At 35.2% G+C, this 23,450-nt stretch overlaps 2 protein-coding genes across 2 annotated transcripts in view; one reads left to right on the forward strand and one right to left on the reverse strand.

The window, feature by feature from the left end:
* The first annotated feature begins 236 nt into the window (after positions 1-236).
* LOC137015378 (uncharacterized) lies at positions 237-6,726 on the forward strand. The gene is made up of 8 exons (XM_067380296.1): positions 237-370; positions 1,546-1,685; positions 2,090-2,253; positions 3,373-3,462; positions 3,698-3,863; positions 3,973-4,131; positions 5,670-6,347; positions 6,490-6,726. Exons 1-8 carry the CDS (start codon positions 328-330, stop codon positions 6,532-6,534), a joined length of 1,485 nt encoding a protein of 494 aa, XP_067236397.1. The 5' UTR covers positions 237-327; the 3' UTR covers positions 6,535-6,726.
* Positions 6,727-20,721: 13,995 nt separating this feature from the next.
* Positions 20,722-23,450, reverse strand: part of cib2 (calcium and integrin binding family member 2) — a 32,706-nt gene continuing 29,977 nt past the window's right edge. Inside the window, exon 6 of the mRNA XM_067380116.1 lies at positions 20,722-21,444. Coding sequence (XP_067236217.1) covers positions 21,423-21,444 — 22 coding nt within the window. The 3' untranslated portion in view covers positions 20,722-21,422. The remainder of the gene's footprint in view (positions 21,445-23,450) is intronic.

Raw genomic sequence — 23,450 nt, forward strand, 5'->3', positions numbered from 1 at the left:
TACAAACAGAAAGTCAGTATGTGTGTGTGTGTGTGTGTGTGTAATGAGACCACATTTCTTTCCTCTGTGCGTTCCATTTCTCTTCAGGAAACTGTAAGCTGTGATCTATAAGAATGTTTGTGTTTTTCCTTCCCTCCCTCGCGCTGTCAGTCACCCGTGAGACGAGCGTCTTACCCTCTGTTTAACACTCTGTTTTTTCCAAACCCAGTGTGGAACAACGTGTGAGGTGAATGTCAGCGAGTTATAACAGCCAACACACCTTCATAATGTTCTTCAGAAGTGTATCAGGCGTGTGAGAGACTGAGGACAGTTTTAATCTTGAGCAACATGACACTCAAATCACACAGCACGCATCTACACGCGCCAACAGGTACGTCTCTGGCATTCAATGTTGTCGATATCGTGATGGTTTGAAGGAATTTTAATGTACAGTACAATCATTTTTTATTTTGGTTACATTTTATTTTAAGGTGTTCATGTCACAGCATAATTATCACATATTGATAATTGATAATAATTAACTACATCTAATTTTAAGGTTAGGATCAGAGTTTGGTTAGTTACATGCAATTAATTTTGTTATTACTAAAGTAATGTAGTAGCACGGAGGACACTGTAAAATAAAGTGTTGCCTTATAATTATTATTATTATTGTTAGTTATTTAGGTATGGTATGTGTAATATTTGTTAAACTTTTGCTTATGAATATGGTAATAAATTGTGTGGTAGTCACTAAGCAATTAATGAAAAATGTTTCACTAAAACTGAAGTACACAAAAACAAAATATTTAATTTAAGCGTTAAAAAAAGACTTATATATAATTATTTTATATAATATTAAATAAATATAAACATTATTTTAATTATTTAATTTAATTAATAACATAAATAACAACAATAAATGAATACAAAATAATTACGAAAATTTTGTTCACTTAATCAGTATTTATACAAATTTTCGACAAAAAATATTGCATTTAATTCAATTATTTAAAAAAATAAAAAGTAAAAATCAATAACTTGACCAACCAATCAATAAAAATTAAATAAATAAATGAGAAACATAATTGATTTTGTATGGAAGTCTTCCACAGAAGTGATACTACACTGCAAAAAAATATTTTCATGATTTATCAACAATTTTATTTTGTCAAATCAACTTAATGTGGTTCAGATAACATAATATTTTGAGTTTCTGTTGATTAAACCAATCGCCTTTTGTGAGTTCATTGAAATTAAAAATTTAAGTTAATACAATGAGTATTAACTCAAATTTTTCATTTCGCTGAACTCAAAATTTGAAGGCAACCAGGTAACTTTTTTAAGTTAAACCAACTAACATAAATAAATAAACAAACAAACCTTTCTATATCATTATCAAAGTAATTTACAAACATTTTATTATTAAATAAAACTTTTAAAAGAGAAAAATCAATCAACAATAATAACAGGAACCTGCAGTATAACAAACGTTTTTCTATGGAAGTCTTCGACAAAAGTACATTGAAGTAAACTGATGGTTTTACACTTAAATATAATTTATAGGATCTCTATGGACCAGCAGACACAGCAAAAGACAGTACAGCTCTAAATCGCAGCTTAACTACCTCACAAGAACACATCCGATGGAGCAGAGGAGGCCCAAAACTCACAGGTTCCACTCCTGCCTGGTGTTTCGCTTAAAGGTACATGACACCACACGGGACACTTGAATCACACTTCACACCGAATGCCATTGCAATGGAATGACTGTATGAAGTCATTTACTGTCAATCGCTTGTAATGTGATCTAATTTGGGCTTCCGAGATCATCTGAAATAACACAAAATTCATAGGAAATGTACATGACCTCCGGCTGTTTCGCTTACTCTGAGAAAGGGCCTTGTGTGGTAAAATATAACCAAGCCGACTTGACTTGGCTCTGGCATGATAAACAAGAACAATGGCTCTGTTGAAACAGCCGCATGTGTTTTATGACGTCGCTGGGAAAATAGGCAAATGAGACTGTTGGTGTGGACCTGCAGCGTTTAGAGCTGGTGGCAGTGGACATCGAGTGCGTCGTCTCATCTGCCCTTCTATATTGACACAGGACCGAGTGAGGATGGACCACTGCCAGCCTGGAGGAGACGTCCAGGAAAACACTGAGAGCAGACTGAGGGAACTGGCCCTGAAGTGGTTTACAGAGACCCAGGCGCCTTTAATTCTCCACAACGGCAACTTTCCAGAATGGTTCCAAGGATTTATCAGCAGAAAGTAAGAAATGTTTCTGAGAAACAAGCATTTAGTACGGGCAGCAGATGTTTTTAAGTGATACTATCTGATACATGGTGTTACAAAAGCTTTATTCTAGCATAAAATACAAATTCTTCCAAGAAAAAGTTTGTTCATTTCAGAAAGTGCTTTGTAGTTTAAAAATATAGGGTAATTGTAATGTCTCATTTGTCAACATTAGTTAATGCATTAACATATGAGAAATATATCTTTATAGCATAGTTGGTTACACTTTATTTTAAGGTGACATTATAGTGTAATTACTATTTAACTACATGTACTGTAAAAAGGATTGTTGGTTTAACTTAAAAAAGTAAGTTATCTGGTTGCCTTCAAATTTTGAGTTCATTGAAATTAAAAATTTGAGTTCATACAATGAAGGTGATTGGTTTAATCAACAGAAACTTAAAATATAATGTTATCTCAACCACATTAATTATCTAAGTTTATCTGACATAAGAAAAAATGTTGAAAGTATATAATTTTTTATAGTGTAGGGTTAAAGTTATAGGTTAAGATTTGGTTTATGGTTAGTTACTTGTAATTTTGCATAATTTGATGTTATTACTATAGTAACGTGTAACTATGTCACCTTAAAATACTTAATACATTAACTAATACAAAGTTTTTTAAAATGTTCTTCACACTAAGAAAAAAAATGGTTCTCTTAAAGGGATAGTTCACCCAAAAATGATTTACTCACCCTCATGTCATTCCAAACATTTGAGTTTCTTTCTTCTGCTGAACACAAAAGAAGATATTTTAAAGAATGTTAGTAATCAAACCATTCTTTTTCCCTACTATGGAAGTCAATGCCTACTATCAGCTGTCTGGTTACCAACATTCTTCAAAATACCTTCTTTTGTGTTCAACAGAATAAAGAAACTCCTCCTATCTCTTTAAGAACTGTTCACGAAAGGTTCTTTGGAACCAAAAATGGTTCTTCTATGGCATTGCAGTGAAAACCCCTTTTAGAACCTTTATTTTTAAGGGTGACTAGGAACCATTTGGAATTTTCGGTTTCACAATCTCATAATGTTATGCAAGCAGTATTCAAAGTTGGGACTCTACCAAAATTTCTCATGGTGTCGTGTTTCACAGGGATGCAGAGGAGCATCTGAAAGACAAGGAACTGGGCTGTTTCCTCATTCGGCTCAGTGATAAAGCCACTGGATATATTCTTTCATACAAGTAAGTGTACTTAGAAACAAATGAAGTTCTGGAAATGCCGTTGGTAATTCTCTAGCATACCATTTAGCATTTTTCTTTTCCTCCCAAATGACTCAGCTAATGTTTGCATTTCCTTGAAACATTTAAAATGCAAACTTTTGGTTGTGTTCCAGCATTTCCTGGTGTTAATTTCTAGCTTGTGAATAAATCAAAATTTTTTTAATTTGCAGATTTTTTTTTAATAATTGTTTTTCAGAGGTCGCGATCGATGTCGGCATTTTGTCATCAATCAGAATAAAGATGGACGTTTTATTGTGACGGGCGACACAGAGATGCATGACACTCTCACTAGCCTCATTGAATATTACAAGTCCAGCCCCATTGAGCCGTTTGGAGAATATCTCACACTCTCCTGTTTTGAGGTGAGTTTGTACTGTGTATATATGGCCTACACATTTGCAATAATATATATTTTAATAAAACACTTGCATGCTATTGTTTATGTAAACATTTTTTTATTTTGTGTTGCAGTCTTCCACAAGCGAGCTCTACGATGTAATTCACTTTGACATAAGGGAAAAGCCAGGAGTGAGTGTTAAAGCTGTGAAGGATATTTGGAACGATCCACGTAAAAAACATGACACAGTGCAACCTCCTGCCTTGCCGCCCAAAGGCAACAGAAACACACCGGTAAGTCACATAAATTCGATTAGTGTCTTTTGTTATTCGTTTTAAAAACTATTATTTACTTTTATTAATTATTTGATTGTTGTATTTAATAAATTCCATACTTATTATAATTGTGTGTAAATGTGGTCCCACTTTATATCAAGTGCCTTTAACTATTATATAATACCATATACATTCAACATCATTTGATACAAAAAGTACTTTTTACATTGTACCTTTATTTAAAAATTACCTGCATATAATTACAGCTGTATTTAAAATCTGTAATTACATATTACTTTTTCGCATAATTACGCATTACTTTTTCTCATCTGGGCTGGACTTGCTTGTTTGTTTTTTAATAACAAAAAAGTTATATTTATGGCAAATGTTAAGTAAAATGAATAAAGCCAATGCAAATTCATGCAGGGCGCAGCGCAGGCAAGGAAAGTTCAGCACTCTTCAACAACAAAAACAAAAAAGAAACACAAATGTGATGCTTATCTACAGTTATATTTGCTTATTAGTATGGTTGAACTGGATCAACAAAGGTCAGCAGCAAAGACATTGTTTAATAAAGTGAGATTAAATACATAAAGTGTATTTGTGTTATTTAACATTTAATTTATGCATGTTTGCGTAATATTCTGAGTTTGCATTTCTCTCAACATGGACAGGAGAGGTGTCAGTTAATAAATGGGAAAACACCCAAAAACGAAATTTCTATCATTAATTACTCACCCTCATGTCGTTCCACACCTGTAAGACCTTCTTCAGAACACAAATTAAGATATTTTTGATAAAATCCGATGGCTCAGTGAGGCCTGCATTGACAGCAAGTTAATTTACACTTTCGATACCCAGAAAGCTACTAAAGACATATTTAAAACAGTTCATGTGACTACATTAGTTCAACCTTAATGTTATGAAGCGACGAGAATACTTCTTGCGCCAAAAAACAAAATAGCGACTTTAATCAACAATATCTAGTGATGTGCGATTTCAAAACACTGCTTCATGAAGCTTCGAAGCTTTACAAATCTTTTGTTTCGAATCAGTGGCTCAGAGTGCCAAAATCATGTGATTTCAGTAAATGAGGCTTTATTACGTAAAATTAAAAAGTTCATGTGATTTTGGCAGTTTGATACACGCTCCGAACCACTGATTCGACACAAAACATTAGTAAAGCTACGAAGCTTCATGAAGCAGTGTTTTGAAATCGCCCATCACTAGATATTGTTGAGTCGCTATTTTTTTTTTTTGGTCCACAAAAAGTATTCTCATCACTTAATAACATTGAACTGTTTTAAGTACATCTTTAGTAGCTTTCTGGGCATTGAAAAAGGAAATGTCATTGCTGGCAATGCAGGCCTCACTGAACCATCGGATTTTATCAAAAATATCTTAATTTGTGTTCTGAAGATGAACGAAAATCTTACGGATGTGGAACGACATGAGGGTGAGTAATTAATGACAGAATTTTTAATTTTTGGGTGAACTTACCCTTTATACATCTGCCTTTGGCTTCACATCTGGATAACTATGATTTCCCTCCATAGGCAGTACCTTTAGTGCCGAGAAAAGGCCCTCCTATGAAAGTCGCCTCCTTGGATGTAAAGTCCAACACAGAAAGCGTGCTATATACGGCGATAGACCTGCAGAAGCCCCGGGAAAGAGCCAGAACACCAACAGAGGGCAAAGACATTTCAGTCACAGCTAGAGGGGAATTCAGAGCCCCGAGACAACAGAAAAGCCCTGCCGCAAACCAAGGAACCATTTACTCTGAGATCATAGTGCCAAACTTCAGAAGTCAATCCCTGCCGTTCCTGGATGATGACTGTGAAGATGAAGGACACTTAAATAGAAGAAGCCAACCACCAACATCTTCCCACGTACAGAGGGAACAGCTCAACAATCCTGCCACCCACTTGGTACCAGGTCTCAGCAACAGCCTGGATATACTATGTAATTCATCGCTGTATCAATTAGCCGGAACACCTGGCAACAAAAACACTGCGGGGATGAGAATCTCAAACATCAGCATGCAGGAAAGCGAAGTTACGTATGCAGAGGTGCCTCTTGAACCCGTTCCAAATCACTTCCTGGTTGACAACACATACGAGCAGATTCCCGACTCGCAACCTACAGCGAGAGCAGAGGAGACTTCACACACTAATACCTACGAGACGCTAACGGACTTAAAACCGAAGCAGATTATTTCTGCCCGGGCCATTAAGGTGAGTGTTGGTGTGTTTTTGTGTATAAACCATGTTAATCTTTTAATAAAGATTCTTAGTGGAATGTAATAGGCATATTTAGAGATGATTATGAAAGATTATCTTATAATAAGTGTAATAACGTACCTATTGTTTCTTGTAGGCTGATAAATGGAAATGGCTGTCCCCGGATTACTGGAAAAAATGACTTCTTGGTCCACAGACAAGCATCATAAAATTACACTAATAGAGAACAGTTGTTAACAAAAACTACTTCCGTCCACTCAAGCTATTTCTGATCATTGAATACTAGAATAGTACAGCTTTATTTTTCAACATATTTGTGGGATTTTTGTATGTGTATTTGTGAAATATTTTAATTTTTCATATTAAAAGAATATTTATTAACTTAATAAACGTATCTTATTCTTGATGCCATTTCTTGATGTTTCATTCTTGTTAGTCATGTGACTGTATTGCAAATTTTCCTTGTGAAAAATAAGTGTGTTTGATTGTACTGAATGTGCACTTGTAGTGTACTTCAGATAAGTATTTAAAAACTACTTGCAGAAAATACTATAATAAAATAAATATGTAAAGAGTACACTTTCATTCTGTTTCTTAACACTTTTAAAAAGTGCAATTTATTCGATAATGTTAATATATTTTAAATGTACTAAATTGCAACTTTATCATTACAAATGTAATTGCAATTATATTTAAATATAAGACATACAAGTCATACAATACATAGCCTATTTAACCATATTTCAAAGACATTATGAAATATATATATAAATTATGAAATTAAAAAAGCACATAATATAAACTTAAATTATAATACATTTTCATTCGTTTGCAAGTAACATGCAATTAAAAGCCTGTTCACACAAAGAAAGATAACTAAAGTTATAAAGATAATTATAATAATAAAGAATATAATAATATTTGCGTCCACAACAAGGATTCATAACGCTTCGAAGCAGTGTTTTGAAATCGGCCATCACTATATAAGTTGTTTTTCTGGCGCACCAAAAATATTCTCGTCGCTTTATAATATTAATATTGAACCACTGTACTCACATGAACTGATTTAAATATGTTTTTAGTACATTAATGGATCTTGAGAGAGGAAATGTCATTGCTGGGCCTCACGGAGCCATTAGATTTCAACAAAAATATCTTAATTAGTGTTCCAAAGATTAACAAAGGCCTTACGGATGTGGAACGACATGAGGGTGAGTAATTAATGACAGAATTTTCATTTTTGGGTGAACTAACCCTTTGAGTAGGAAAAAAATCATCAGATGTGAGCTGTGTGGATGGGGTAGACTAAATGTCATTACACCTACATGTCTCACCCGAAATATTAGCTGACCTAATTCATTTTGATGTTGAAGCATATTTGATATCATTGCAATTTAGGGATGTGGGGAATGACTCTTTTGAAAAGAAGAGAAACATTTCATTTATGTGATATAATAAAATGTTGATATTTTGAAAAGTCAGCTTTGATGCCACACTTTTAGGTTGTTTTTGGGGGGGTAGTAGGCCTGCACAACAATTCTTGTCTCATCCTAACTTTATTGGCCATGAATATAACTATTAATAAACAGAGTGGGAATTGGAAGCTGTTAAAGTTTACAATCTTCTAAATTACCTTACTTGCCAATAACAGAGACCATCTGTTGAAGGTGCACAACTGCCTTTACGAGACTCGGTACAACTACTGGAACCATAGAAAGACATGATTTCATTGTCTCTCTTTCATGGCCTTTCACTGAGTATTAATAGTGTAAAATAGAAACACTTCACACATGTACATAAGTACTGTTTAAAACAAGGAATTCAACATTAAAATCAAGAAAATTTAAAAATCTATAAATGAATTTTTGAATGATTGTGATTCTTGTCTAGACTCATACTTTTATGCCTGTGTAAACATCTATTCGGGAAATTATACGGCACCAGATATCAGGTGCATGAATTACACTTATGGTGCATTCAAGTCATGTCATTCTGGAAAGTTAACGTTTACAGGTTGGGAACGTCAGGTTCAATCAAATTTTCTACAAAAATAAGATTTTAAATCTGCTTCTACAAAATAATGAAGTATGCTATCAGGTGCATAGCAGCTAACAAACATATTTATGTCTGAGTACTTGTATTACACAAATAATGTGACAGAGGTCCTATTATCTATCAAATTATTTAGGTTTCTATCTATTTATTAATGGTGCTTGCTAAGCTATAAGCAATTAACCAGCTAATAGATTTATTTGTTAAGAAACAGCTAACAACTAGCTAATCATCATTACATGACAGAAGTGAGTCCGTAAACTGCTTTCCATTTATTCATCAATGGTGCTTGCTAAGCCATTAGCAACCAGTTAACAGCTTTAACTTTATATATATTCATTAAAGCTGCTATTAGCAACCAGCTAACAAATTTAGCTTACTATATACATTAATGCTGCTGTTAAGCTAGCATTCAGCCAATAGGCCTACTCATAACATGACAGTGAGTCACATTATTTGTAATCTTCTTTAGCTTTTATTCATTAATGGTGCCAAGCTATTAGCAACCACATAACTGTTTTAACCTCTTATCTATTCATTAATGCTGCTTATTAAGCTATTAGCAACCAGCTAACAAATTTAGCTTACTGTCTATTCATTAATGCTGCTTATTAAGCTATTAGCAACCACATAACTGTTTTAACTCTGTATCTATTCATTAATGCTGCTTATTAAGCTATTAGCAACCACATATCTGTTTTAACTTCTTATCTATTCATTAATGCTGCTTATTAAGCTATTAGCAACCAGCTAACATATTTAGCTTACCATATATTCATTAATGCTGCTTATTAAGCTATTAGCAACCAGCTAACAATTTTAGCTTACTATATATTCATTAATGCTGCTTATTAAGCTATTAGCAACCACATATCTGTTTTAACTTCTTATCTATTCATTAATGCTGCTTATTAAGCTATTAGCAACCAGCTAACATATTTAGCTTACCATATATTCATTAATGCTGCTTATTAAGCTATTAGCAACCAGCTAACAATTTTAGCTTACTATATATTCATTAATGCTGCTTATTAAGCTATTAGCAACCACATATCTGTTTTAACTTCTTATCTATTCATTAATGCTGCTTATTAAGCTATTAGCAACCAGCTAACAAATTTAGCTTACTATATATTCATTAATGCTGCTTATTAAGCTATTAGCAACCACATATCTGTTTTAACTTCTTATCTATTCATTAATGCTGCTTATTAAGCTATTAGCAACCAGCTAACATATTTAGCTTACCATATATTCATTAATGCTGCTTATTAAGCTATTAGCAACCAGCTAACAAATTTAGCTTACTATATATTCATTAATGCTGCTATTAAGCTATTAGCAACCAGCTAACAAATTTAGCTTACTATATATTCATTAATGCTGCTTATTAAGCTATTAGCAACCAGCTAACAAATTTAGCTTAAAATTTATTCATTAATGATGCTTATTAAGCTATTAGCAAACAGCTAACAAATTTAGCTTACTATATTATATATTCATTCATGCTGCTATTAAGCTATTAGCAAACAGCTAACAAATTTAGCTTACTATATATAGACACCCTGACGAAGGCAATAGCCGCAACGCGTAGGTGTGCAGTTTGTATCACCTGTTTTTAAGTAACAGCCAAAAATGAAATAAAGGCTTTTTAACATTACTTTTTGCTTGAATCGAGTGCCTTGGACTACCTACTATTATAAGTATTTTTTTCCTCGTATCCAAAGAGCACCAAGCCTGAATTTACACCCCGTGCAGCACATCACTTGCACCATCTTTTTGTGTTAGCTTACTATATATTCATTAATGCTGCTTATTAAGCTATTAGCAACCACATAACTGTTTTAACTTTTTATCTATTCATTAATGCTGCTTATTAAGCTATTAGCAACCAGCTAACAAATGTAGCTTACTATATATTCATTAATGCTGCTATTAAGCTATTAGCCATCAGCTAATACTCATAACATGACAGAGGTGAGTCAAATTATCTGTAAACTGCTTTAGCTTTCTATTTATTCATCAGTGATGCTTGCTAAGCTGTTAGCAACCAGCTATTATCAGCTAAGACCAGCTAAAAACCAGTAATCATGATCCAAAAAAAACCATCCTAAACTGTGTTTTCGGACTCAAATGATCTGGTTTTGACAACATTGCTAGCTTGGGCAACGTAAAACATCCCTTAATGGTCTAAGGACAAACAAAGAACATTAATGTTCTGCTTCAGTTGGCTCAGAGTGTTTATTAGAAAAGCTAAACTGTGAACTTAACTATATGGATTTAAAATAGGACTATTGATCATAGTAATCATGCATAACTACACAATACTGCACAACTACACAGCATTAATCATTGTTTCCTAGAAACCTGAACACATCACAAAGAAAGAAAATTGCTAACTCCATACAGAAAGATATCCTCACATGTGATTTATGTCTGGAAGAAATTTATAGTGGCCATTCTGACTCCCTGGAGAAGCAAGACTGTGATTTGCACGCTTACGCACAAACTCAAGGGACCAAATGGTGTCGGACAAGATCTTCATGTAAAAGAGGACAATAAAGCTGCCAGCAGTGACTGATCTGGTTTTTGTGGGGAGCAGGAATCATAAATAAGAGAGTCATTGCACAGACAGCGTAACTTCAGGCAGATTTAAGAAAAGACGAGAGACAGTCTACAAAATGTGTCCTTCTCTGTATGACACATAAGCTATACTGTGTGCATGATGAATGGCATCTACCAGCGGGGGCTAATGCGGCTAAGCTAACCAGTTAAAACTTGCATCCAAATATCCATACTTCCCTACTATATAGTAGGCAAAAACAGTGTGTTAGATGAGTAGTATGTCTGAATTCATAAAAGAGTTGACAAAAAGTGTTTCAAATTGCCTACTAATTCTGCCAAAATTCTGAACTTTGCATCCAATGGACAATTGACCCTTCGCAAAGACCCATCCTCCTTAGTTACTGTTGCTTTGTCCGACAAGCCATGGCGCTGTCATGCCACATGCAGTGAAAAATACATCGCGGAGCAAAGAGGACACTGACAACACGTCGACAGACAAGACAGAGCAGGTTACTTATGATATTAAAATCCCAGCTTTCAAACTGTGTCGTTTTTTAAAGAAATTCGAACAATAAATATCGTTTTGTGGCTCTCTAATGTATCGTGACAGATTGCTGTAGCGCCTCAGCCTAAGCGGCACGTGAACCGATCATCTCTTCCTACTAGTTCATTTATAGTGTCAAATAAACGTGAATGAACATCAGAAGGAATGTTGTTTTAAACACGAAAAGATGTCAGTACACACCATTTTTCAAGTTCAAGTCCACCGAGCTTAATCTTTGAACTCCTGACTGCTTTGTCGGACAAAATGGGATTTGATTCGGTGTTATGATTGGTTAGATCGCTTGTCAATCAAACTCCCGGCAAAGGGTCAATTAAATCCCATGAGGCCATGGGAGAGGAGGAGAATGGTGGTGAAGCGATGCAACTGACGCTGGTCACATGACAATTACAACATGACAGATGTAGTGCGTCCGAACTGCTTTAATGTTACACACATTTATACGATATAGAACATACTTTTTTAGTAACTACTATTTCGGACTGAGCTCTTCAACACTGTAATATCTAACATAATCCTAAAATCTAAATGAGTTAACGAGCTGTGTCCTAAATCGTCGCCTATACCCTTATAGTGCGCTATTGGGGGGGACAGCCATTTATAGTGGTGTTTGAAAACAGTGGACATTATAAGGTAAACTCATTCAATTCCACGATGCACGGCAACAACAACCAATTTACACTGAATTGCTGTGTCCGAAATCACGTACTGTCTGAGTAGGTACTACATTTGAATTTGAGTTTACTTTACGAAAAAAAAAAAGTATGAATGAAATTCGGACGTACTTCATCTGCCATGTTGTTATTGTCATGTGACCTACCAGAGTCAGTTGAATGCGCACTTCAGAATCTGAGCGGAAGTAGTAGGTCATCCGAGTACTTTTTTGCCTACTGTTTTTCGAATACTATGTATTCAGACATGTTACTCTTTTGGCGTACTGTTTTTCGCATACTATATATAGTAAGGAAGAAATCGATTTCAGACGCAGTGAATGACTAGAGAATACCCATAATGCACCATGAGTGAATTCCTGTGTCTTGGCAGTAGAAATACAGTGATTAGCCTACCTGTTAAATTGGTTATTAATTGTTAAATTAAGGTTTATACAAGCAAGTTTCTTTATTTGTTTTAATTCACTCCTTCGATATTAACAGATGTATGGAGGGTATAGGGGCGATTTCGGATACAATCTTTGATCCAGAAACACATGCTACTATGCTAAATCAAGTTATCATATGGCTACAGTGGCAAAAGAGACTTCTGGAATGCTAATGGCTTAACGTAAGGTGAAAAATGGGATGTAAACGCATTGTGTAAAACCTAGGATGTTGTGTTTTTGGACTCAAACAAACGTATTATGTTTCCTTGTTTACAGTTATTGATCAGGAGATTAGCATTCCTGACAAAAAAGCCATTACTTGAACACATCCAGTAATACTGCTATATCTTGCCCTTGTTATCGAACTGGCTCCTAAAAAACACAAAAATGGATTGTTTTGAAACTCTTGGGATGCCATATTGGCAAACATCACTGAGCTAATAAGATTAGAGGGCAGCCAAGGCCAGCAAACCGAGTGTGTGCACAACCACCGCGCATGTGTGAGTCGCTGACGTCCTGTTTTATGCTCTGAGTCCAGAAGAATCAATGCTCTAATGCCTACATTACTGTCAGCAGGCTGAGTGGCTGTATCAGACTGGAACAGAAGCACATCTAAATCAGCAGATGCTCAGGGTGAGAGCCGTAATTAACGAAGGCGCATCATCAGCACTTACATCCCACTGGAGTTTTTAATACAGTCCTCATAAAGGGAGCTGAAGGTAACGGGATGAGGAATTAACTGCATATTAGTGCAGGCGTCCTTATCCCTAATGACTGCACACCGCCGTGATATCACTAAAGCGGTTCCTCACCAATCCATTCAGGCATGCCTTGTTTTATGTCTGAGAACCATTTTCATGGTTACGTAAGCCCAGGAAATGGGATTTTTTGGCAATTAACAAAGGCCCAAGTGCATTTTTATTTATTTTAAAGTCCATTTTAGTTGTTTTTTACGGAAGAGGATTAGGGCCAAGCAATAATAAAAAAATAAAAACCATCTTAGTTGATTAAAGTTGTTAAATTTCAAGAAAAAACTTGTTAAATTTCGAGAAAAAAGTCTAAATAAAATGTTGAGAATAAACTCATTAAATTATGAGAAAAAAGTCGTTAAATCACAAGAACATATTTGTAATTTAACGACTTCGCAATTTAACGAATTTGTTCTCGTAATTTAACGACTTCGTAATTTAACGACTTTTTTCTCATAATTTAACGAGTTTATTCTCAACATTTTATTTTGACTTTTTCTCGAAAATTTAACGTCATTTTTCTCATAATTTAACGAATTTGTTCTCATAATTTAACAACTTTTTTCTCGTAATTTAACGAGTTTATTCTCAACATTTTATCTCAACTTTTTTTCTCGTAATTTAATGACTTTATTCTCAACATTTTATCTCAACTGTTTTCTCGAAATTTAACGATTTTTTTCTCGTAATTTAACAAGTTTATTCTCAACATTTCATCTTGACTTTTTTCTCGAAATTTAACAAGTTTTTTCTCGTAATTTAACGAGTTTATTCTCAAAATTTTATCTAGACTTTTTTCTCGAAATTTAAAGATTTTTTTCTCGTAATTTAATGAGTTTATTCTCAACATTTTATCTTGACTGTTTTCTCAAAATTTTACGAGTTTTTTCTCATAATTTAACAAGTTTATTCTCAACATTTTATCTCGACTTTTTTCTCTAAATTTAACGAGTTTATTCTCAACTTTTTATTTCGACTTTTTTCTCGAAATTTAACGAGTTTTTTCTCGAAATTTAACAACTTTAATCTCTAGATCAGTGTTTCTCAACCCTGGTCCTGAAGGACCCCCAACACTGCAGGTTTTGTCTTTCTCCCTAATTAAACACACCTGATTCAACTCATCAGCTCATTAGAAGAAACTCCACTACCTGAAATGAGTGTGTCAGACAGAGGAGACTTTCAAAATGTGCAGTATTGGGGTCCTCCATGACCAGGATTCAGAAACACTGCTCTAGATGGTTTTATTTTTTTATTATTGCTTGGCCCTAATCCTCTTCCATAGTTTTTGGTATGTATGTCACAGAACTTGTTTAACGATAAAAACAACACTATAACCATTTCAGATAATGGGTGCTTTATTAGAATTTAAAGGGATTGTTCACCCCAAAATGAAAATTCTGTCATTTATTCACCCTCATGTCATTGTTTCAAACATTTTTTTGTCCATTCAATGAAAGTCTACGTCTAAAACATTGGACCCCATTGACTTTCATTGTATGGAAAAACAACAACACAAAAAAGACAGAACATCATAAAGGGATAATTCACCCAAAAATGAAAATCATCTCTGCACTCTGTTTCCAAACCTGTAAGATCATTTTGCTACTACCTATATGAGTGTTCAAATTAAAATTTGTGCTACAGATATGAATAACTCAAAATTGTGTGGCTTGTTGAGGACAGATGATCTACAGTATAACCTTTATAAATATTCAGACTTATGATTTCCCTCAAGTAGACGATAAAATGGGTTATAATGATGCCATAAAAAGATAAAATTATGACAAAGAAACATAATTATTAGATAAAGTAATAATTATGACAAACTTTGTCCTCACTGACTTATCACTAAGTCAAAATTATGAGATAAAAAGACAATTATGACTTTTAAAACATCACAATGACATAAAAGGACAAATTAATGACAAAAACAGCTGAGATAATCATAATTATGACAAATACGACAAGTCATAATTATGAATAAGTCATTATTTTAAGATAAAAAGTAATTATGAAAATAAAACATAAAAACATTTATCTGATAATGTAGTGTCATAATTTAATTTTTTTGTCATAATTATGACATTTATTTAATGTAATTTACAAAAGCATGTTTTTTTTTTCTTATGTGACAGAAATGAGCTCCCATACAAAACATCTCTATATCTAGTGCTCTTTTGACTTTGACCTAGCAACCACAAAAAACAGCCTAACAACCACATAACAAAGCTCCCAAAATATCCTAACAACCATATATCCATTGCACAAGTATGACTCGCGACTTCATGTGGACATCACGCAATGAATAAAATGACATGATCAGCAGGATCAAACACGCATCCTGTCATCCCCAAAAACAAAAGCACAACATATACATTTACATCTTAAACAATGTCCTTGCAAAAACATTAAAATGCATTTGAATCAATGTTGGATGGTGTTAAGAGGACAGGAAGCGGTTGACCCGGTAAATCATGAGCTGAACTAATATGGCCAAGGACAGCTCCGGGTGGAGATTTACCGGGCTCAAAGTGCGCCGTGTATAATCATACGGGTGCTGAGGCAGCGCTGCTCCTAACGATCTCATTCAGCTTAAAAAGTCATTAAAGTGGAATACGACAGATGGGCTGAAGAATCATTGTTGGCCCATCTTTATTGTTAAGGCTGGTTGGTTTGCAGCTGCATGGGGCTTGAACTAGAATGAAAGGAGGACAATGAAACAACCAGGACCAGGACTGGGGTTACAAAAGTGTGGCTGTTTAAAATTAGCTTCGAATATCATAGAGTACAAATATTTATACCAAAAGAGTCAACTCTCAAGTTGTCCCAAACCTGTTTGAGTTTCTTTCTTCTGTTGAACACAACAGATATTTTGAATAATGTTGGTAACCAAACAGTTGACGGTAGCCATAGTATTTTTATCCTACTATGTAAGTCAATGGCTACCGTCAACTGTATGGTTACCAATATTCCTCAAAATATCTTATTTTTGTGTTCAACAGAAGAAAGAAACTCATACAGATTTGGGATGACTTGAGGGTGAGGAAACGTTACAAAATTTCCATTTTTGGGTGAACTATCCCTTTAAGTAGTTAATGCAACTGCAACCCAGTTTCATTAGAAAAACATTCACGTGGGAACGTTTTCTCAAGTTGCAAAATACGTACCAATACGTACATATCACTGCAGTTTCAATGTGAAATGTCCACCGAGTGGCGCTTAAAGCATGTTCATTTTTTTTTTTTTTTTTGCCGGAACATGTAAACGTGTTTTTTATACGAATCAACGCAGTTCTGATTTGAAATTTGCACTGAATTGCGTTTTAAAGTAACGTAACACCAATGCTCACCTAAACCTACCCCATAATGTTAACAAAAGCAAATGTGACATAAAAAACACCCGTAATCGTGTCGTTTCTCTCTTTAAAGGTGCCGTAGAAAGACTTATATTACATCTTTTGAAAAGACGAAGGCAGGTGTCTCAAACTCAAATTGACGGGGGGCCGTTTCTGTGATTGACACCTCATAGGAGGGCCATAACATTCAAGCATAAGAAAGCGAAACATTTCAGAAAATTTACTTTCCTTTGCATTATTTCTCATTTACATCAAATTTGCCTACTAAAATATCTTTATACCTATACTATAAATATTTTATTTACCATATTAAATGTAAACAGCAGTGTCTCTCTCATTGTTACAGAGTGTCATATAATTATATAATACTATTACTAATATAATACTACTAGGCCTAATATACTATTAATTGCAATAGTCTGGTGCAATTTCTCACATCCAACAAGGTGCATGGAATAAAAAAAAATATAGTAATTTAGGAACAAAACCATCAACACTTGTGGTGTGGAGGGGTCAGAAATAAACAAAAAACTGGAGATGCCGTTTGAGCATTGGTAATGTTTAATGGCTACATCGGACGCGTTTCGGTGGTTTAAATCGACGCTCGTGACTTAAAGTCGAGTGCTTTTACTGTAATTTGGGCAAGAGCGCCCATAATAGAAGTGACGCGGTTGAGAGCGCGGCTCATGGTTGCATAGCAACGACAGATGCCACTGGAGCGAAAGCGCATTGGAAAGAAGGAGAATGCGTCTTATGTGACGCGCTATGTGAATGATCCCATTGAACGGCGACTTTTTCTTTGCATATCAGACAGGTAGCAACTAGAGAATAATATTAATAATTTAGCGGGCTGGATTATGTTTTATTTTTGAGATCAGTTGCGGGCCGGGTAGAGGGAGGGCGGGCCGTAAATGGCCTGCGGGGCCGACAGTTTAAGACCACTGGTCTAATGTGTCCCCTGAATGTGTCTGTGAAGTTTCAGCTCAACATTTATACAAACAAATACATTTTTTTAATTTTTTAAGGGGCTGCTCGGCCCCTTTAAATCTCTCGCTCCCTGCCCACAGAGCTCTCGACTATAAACAAAGTTCACACAGCTAATATAACCCTCAAATGGATCTTTACAAGATGGTCGTCATTCATGCTGCATGCATGCATCGATTCCTGTGAGTATAGTATTTGGATGTTTACATTTGATTCTGAATGAATTTGAGGCTATGCTCTGTGGCTAACGGCTAATGTTACACTGTTGGAGAGATTAATAAAGAATGTGTTTATGAATTATACAGACTACAAGTGTTTAAAAATGAAAATAGCGACGACTCTCTTGTCTCCGCGAAACGATGGTAACTTTAACCAAATTTAACAGTACATTAGCAACATGCTAACAAAACATTTAGAAAGACAATTTACAAATATCACTAAAAATATCATGATATCATGGATCACGTCAGTTATTATCGCTCCATCTGCCATTTTTCGCTATTGTTCTTGTTTGCTTAACGTTACCTAGTCTGATGATTCAGCTGTGCACAGATCCAGACGTTAATACTGGCTGCCCTTGTGTAAAGGCTTTCTCGTTCTAAGTTCAACTCGAGCAAGCGTGTTATAGTAGAACAAAGCGAAACATATGGAGCTGTTTAAGCGACGCAAAGTCCAAAATATATTCGTTTACAAATCGTGCACTCTGGTAAAAAAAAAAAAAAGCGTTTTGAAGTCATAACATAATATTGTGCAAGAAGACGTGAAAACTAGTCCAAAACGAACCTGTATCGCGATGTGAGAAGGCAGAATCGCGACACACCCCTTCCAACTCCCAGAGTTATCTTTCCTGTCCAGATCCAATGCTACCACATTTTTTAAATTACTATAAGTATTAGGGGTGTAACGATTTATCATAGATGGTGTGTCTCAATCAGCTCTCTAGTTCAGTAAGTGTTTCGGGCACACATTGAATCTTGCAAGCAGGTTTAAACGTTTCTCATGTCAGTCTCTTGCATGGTCGCGTGAGAAGTCGTGGCTTTCTTTCACCGCAGTGCACAGCAACAGCTGTGCTCACAGAAAAGCAAAAGACGCTTGCGATGCTTTGCTTTAAGAAGTTCTGTGGCGCCGTTCACATATTGCGTCTTTTCCGCGTGCAAGTCAGTTATTATTTTCAAATGTAGCCGCGCGGCAGGCGCGCTCATAATGGGATCGACGCGCATGCAATTCTCAAATGCCGCAAGCGCACCGCAGGTCGTGTGACAAGAATCAACTGATCAGCTATGGCCTTTCCGTAACAAAACATCAGAAGCTCAGCCGAACAGCTGATCATAGCTGTACATGATGGTTTTTATATCTTATCTCCATCAATATCTCGTAGTAAAACTAATGCAAAGGCTAGAAATCATTTATCCTTTGCAGAAACGTCCTCTGATCCTCTTGGAGAGCTCAGTTCATGGCTGCATAGCAACGACCGACGCCACGGGAGCGCAAGCGCTTTGGAAAGAATGAGAAGCGGTGCGGCCGCACCTTCCACGCGTTTTTAGACGCAATATGTGAATGGCCCCTATTCATAATTCTAAGTTCATGTTAAATTAAAAAAAATGTTTCAGTGACAGACAGCCCTATTCAACTGTTAATTTGAATACAGAAGGTTTTTATTAAAATTTTATATTTATTTATTTTGTTGAAATGTGATCTTGTATGTACAACAAGGGAAATTATTGAAATTTGTTAATGTTTTTTTTTAATAAATCTTGTTTGAATTTCAGTTTCATTTTGTTCAAAATATCGTGATACGTATTGTATCGTGAACTCCGTATCGAGATACGTATCGTATCGTGACTTGAGTGTATCGTTACACCACTAATAATCTGACTCGCGAAAACCTTCCCGCAGGTAGGCCTACGTCTTTCCTATGAGACTGGGTTGCAATAGGCTGGTAACCAGAAGACTGATGGTTTGAATACCCATCATGGGCAGTAGGGACTGTCCCTCTAAGTTCAAATATATTTTTTAGTTTTCCCTGGTTTGACGTTGATACCAAATGCCTATAAATGGTTTGTTTAGACTAAAATTAAAATTTTGTCATTTACTCACCCTCATGTTCTTCTGTGGGACACAAAAGATATTTTGAAAAATGTCTCCAATGTCCAATGTTGTTTTGGATCCCATTGACTTCCCCCATTGTTCCGCAAAAAACTTGTACAGGTTTTGAATGATTTGAGGATGTGTAAATTATGACTGAAATATGCTTAGAGAGCAAAAACTAAAGGAAAACAACAGACATTTATCCTCCAATGTGGAGTTGTCTGTTCAAGGTCAGCATTGGTATCTTTCTTTGAAGCTGTTTTAGGTTCTAATGTGGAAAGTGGCTGGAGTACAGAAATAAAACAAAGAGAGAAAAAGCTTCGAAACACTTGAATTATAGCACACAAATCACAGGGAACACAAAAAGAGAAATTCCAAAGAATGTGCATGTTGCTCTTTTCCAAAAAAGCACCACAACAGTACCATAAAAGTAGTGTTTCAAGACAATCTTCAACCTCTGCTGTAGCTCCACGTTGAGAATTAAAGGTATAGTTCACCCAAAAATGAAATTATTTCATCTCATATCATATTCATATCATTCAAAATCTGTATAGCGCACTTAAAATATAGTCACATGGACTACTTTTGTGGTGCTTTTTTGGAAAAGAGCAGCGTGAACATTCTTTAGAATTTCTCTTTTTGTGTTCCACAGAGGACAGAACATGATACAGGTTTGAGAGTGAGTAAATGATGGCAGAATTTTCACTTTTGGGTGAACTATCCCTTTAAATAATATCATCACCAAAATTAGCCATTAACCCAAGAACATCATAAACAAATGCACTCAGTCAACAACTGACAGAAAACCTTTATTAAAATTTAAGTCAAATGCCCTCTATCACATCAAATACTGAAAAAAATGTCAAAGAAAGGAGACCGTTTGAAGCTAACACCTCAAGTTAGGACAGAAGGGATAGAGGGATTTGCAGGCAGAACAAATACATGGAGAGCGAATGACAGTAGGAGAATATATGATGACAGAGCCCTTCGTTCAACTGGAGAACATTTAGATATGATTGTCGTCATGCTCCAGTACTATAAGCAGTTAGATTGTGAAATGGCAAAGCTGTTGGAACATTAGGGAACGGGGAAAGGTGGGGAACGTAATCTAATTCATGCATTTAATGGAGAAAGATTGCATAGCTGTAGAAAACACTGTCTCAGTGGTGCTGACGCCAGTATGTGCTTTTAGCCCTCTCTCTCACTCTCTTGTCCAGTTTGTTTGTTCCTTCCTGAAAACTGTCCCATGATTATTTGATCCCAAATAAGAGTCTTTAGAAACGGGAGAGTGAGTCAAAATTGTGTCCAATGTGCCACGGACATTGGTAGAAGCCCATAAAAGCGGTTTACTCCCGCATTAGTTTTCCTCCAGGAGCAGGTGTGTGGGTTAAACCCACAAAAGGCCTCACCTTTCCATTTCATCTCTCTGAAAACACAAGGAATTTCTGATCCAAAGTTTTCTGTTCATGAAAAAACAGCCATGCATTTGTCAGTAATCCTGTGTAGTGTGCTTCCGGTGCAAAAACGAAAGGAAAACAACGGTAGACATTTATCCTCCGATGTAGTCTTGTCTGTTCAAGGAACATCAGCATTGGTATCTTCCGTTGAAGCCATTTTAGATTCGTATATGGAAGGTGCTGCAGAGAAGAAAGATGACAAAGAGAGAAATATTAGATTAGAGGTAAAAGCACATGGAGCAGTCAAAACTGAATTACGCCCTTTCATGCCCCTAATGCATCATTTATCTGACGACAAAGCCTGGATATATATTTAAGGATTTGCATTTTACAGCCTTAACCATTCGAGTAAATTTTGCTGTCTCACTGATAACTGATGAAAATTGAGCATTAAGTTATTAAAAGGTATTCAAGAAGAACCAGGACGAGGAGCAGATGGCTTTTGATGGCATTTTGATAATGAAATTGATGTTAAAATGAATTTGGAATTCAACCAGATTGAATAGCAGAAAGAACTGAGTTCCAAACCTTTGTCATAGATCTTCAGCAATAGACATTAACCACCTGTGCATACGTCACTTGGGGGAAGTGCTGTGTCATTCGCTTAAATTGACAATTTTACCTCATATCACCCTTTACTGTCATTTGAATGAATGTTTAAAACAGTGAAGGAGGAATTCATAAAGTTTGAAGTGTGCGTGTTGGTTTGTACATGCTGTCTGCATTGTTTTTGCCCCCGATTCACTAAAAAAACTTGCATAATAATGGCAAAAAAAAGTGTGCTCAACACAATTTATGTATATCTTATTTATTTAATTAATTTATTAATATATTATTAGAAAAATAATATATTACTATTCAAAAGTTTGGGGTCGGTTAAGTTTTTTATGTTTATGAAAAAAGTTTATTAACATCCTTCAAAGATCATTCTAATATGATAAATTTGTGCTCATGAAACATTTATTTTGATTAAATTGTTGTGATGCTTAATATTTTTGTGGCAAATGTGATCATTTTAGTCTTTCAGGATTCTTTTATGAACAGAAAGTTCAAAACAATAGCATTTATTTGAAAAAATATTTTTTGTAACAATTTATAAGTCTTTACTTTTACATTTTGATAAATTTAAAGGTGCCCTAGAATCAAAAATTGAATTTACCTCGGCATAGTTGAATAACAAGAGTTCAGTACATGGAAATGACATACAGTGAGTCTCAAACTCCATTGTTTCCTCCTCCTTATATAAATCTCATTTGTTTAAACGATCTCCGAAGAACAGGCGAATCTCAACATAACACCGACTGTTACGTAACAGTCGGGATCATTAATATGTACGCCCCCAATATTTGCAAATGCCAGTCCATGTTCAAGGCATTAGACAAGGGCAGCCAGTATTAACGTCTGGATCTGTGCACAGCTGAATCATCAGACTAGGTAAGCAAGCATAGACAATAGCGAAAAATGGCAGATGGAGCGATAATAACTGACATGATCCATGATATCATGATATTTTTAGTGATATTTGTAAATTGTCTTTCTAAATGTTCCGTTAGCATGTTGCTAATGTACTGTTAAATGTGGTTAAAGTTACCATCGTTTATTACTGTATAAAGTAAGACACGGAGACAAGAGAGCCATCGTTATTTTCATTACTAAACACTTGCAGTCTGTATAATTCATAAACACAACTTCATTCTTTATAAATCTCTCCAACAGTGTAGCATTAGCCGTTAGCCACGGAGCACTATCAAACTCATTCAGGATCAAATGTAAACATCCAAATAAACACTGTACTTACACGATTAGACATGCTGCATGACTTTGTAAAGATCCATTTTGAGGGTTATATTAGCTGTTTGAACTTTGTTTATGCTGTTAAAGGCAAGCACGAGCTCTTGGGGTGTGGAGCACGAGATTTAAAGGGGCCACAGCCTGAATCAGCACATTTATAATGATAGGCAGTTAAAAAAATGAATTAAAAAAAACGGGGGGGTATTTTGAGCCGCAACTTCACAGATACATTCAGGGGACACTTAAGACTTATATTACATCTTTTGAAAACATGTTCTTCGGCACCTTTAAAGCTTCCTTGATGAATGAAAGTATTAATTTCTTAAAAAAAAAAAAAAAAAAAAAAAAAAAACGTAATGACCCCAAACTTTTAAATGGTAGTATACAGTATATAC

This window comes from Chanodichthys erythropterus, chromosome 24 (genome assembly GCF_024489055.1).
Source record: "Chanodichthys erythropterus isolate Z2021 chromosome 24, ASM2448905v1, whole genome shotgun sequence".
Taxonomy (NCBI): Eukaryota; Metazoa; Chordata; class Actinopteri; order Cypriniformes; family Xenocyprididae; genus Chanodichthys; species Chanodichthys erythropterus.

Excerpts from the sequence above, each read along its gene's own strand:
- LOC137015378 (XM_067380296.1), top strand. The coding sequence starts at position 328 with ATGACACTCAAATCACACAGCACGCATCTACACGCGCCAACAG. Across the intron at positions 3,864-3,972 it reads TCACACTCTCCTGTTTTGAG|TCTTCCACAAGCGAGCTCTA; the intron begins GTGAGTTTGTAC and ends TTTGTGTTGCAG. Across the intron at positions 6,348-6,489 it reads TTTCTGCCCGGGCCATTAAG|GCTGATAAATGGAAATGGCT; the intron begins GTGAGTGTTGGT and ends TGTTTCTTGTAG.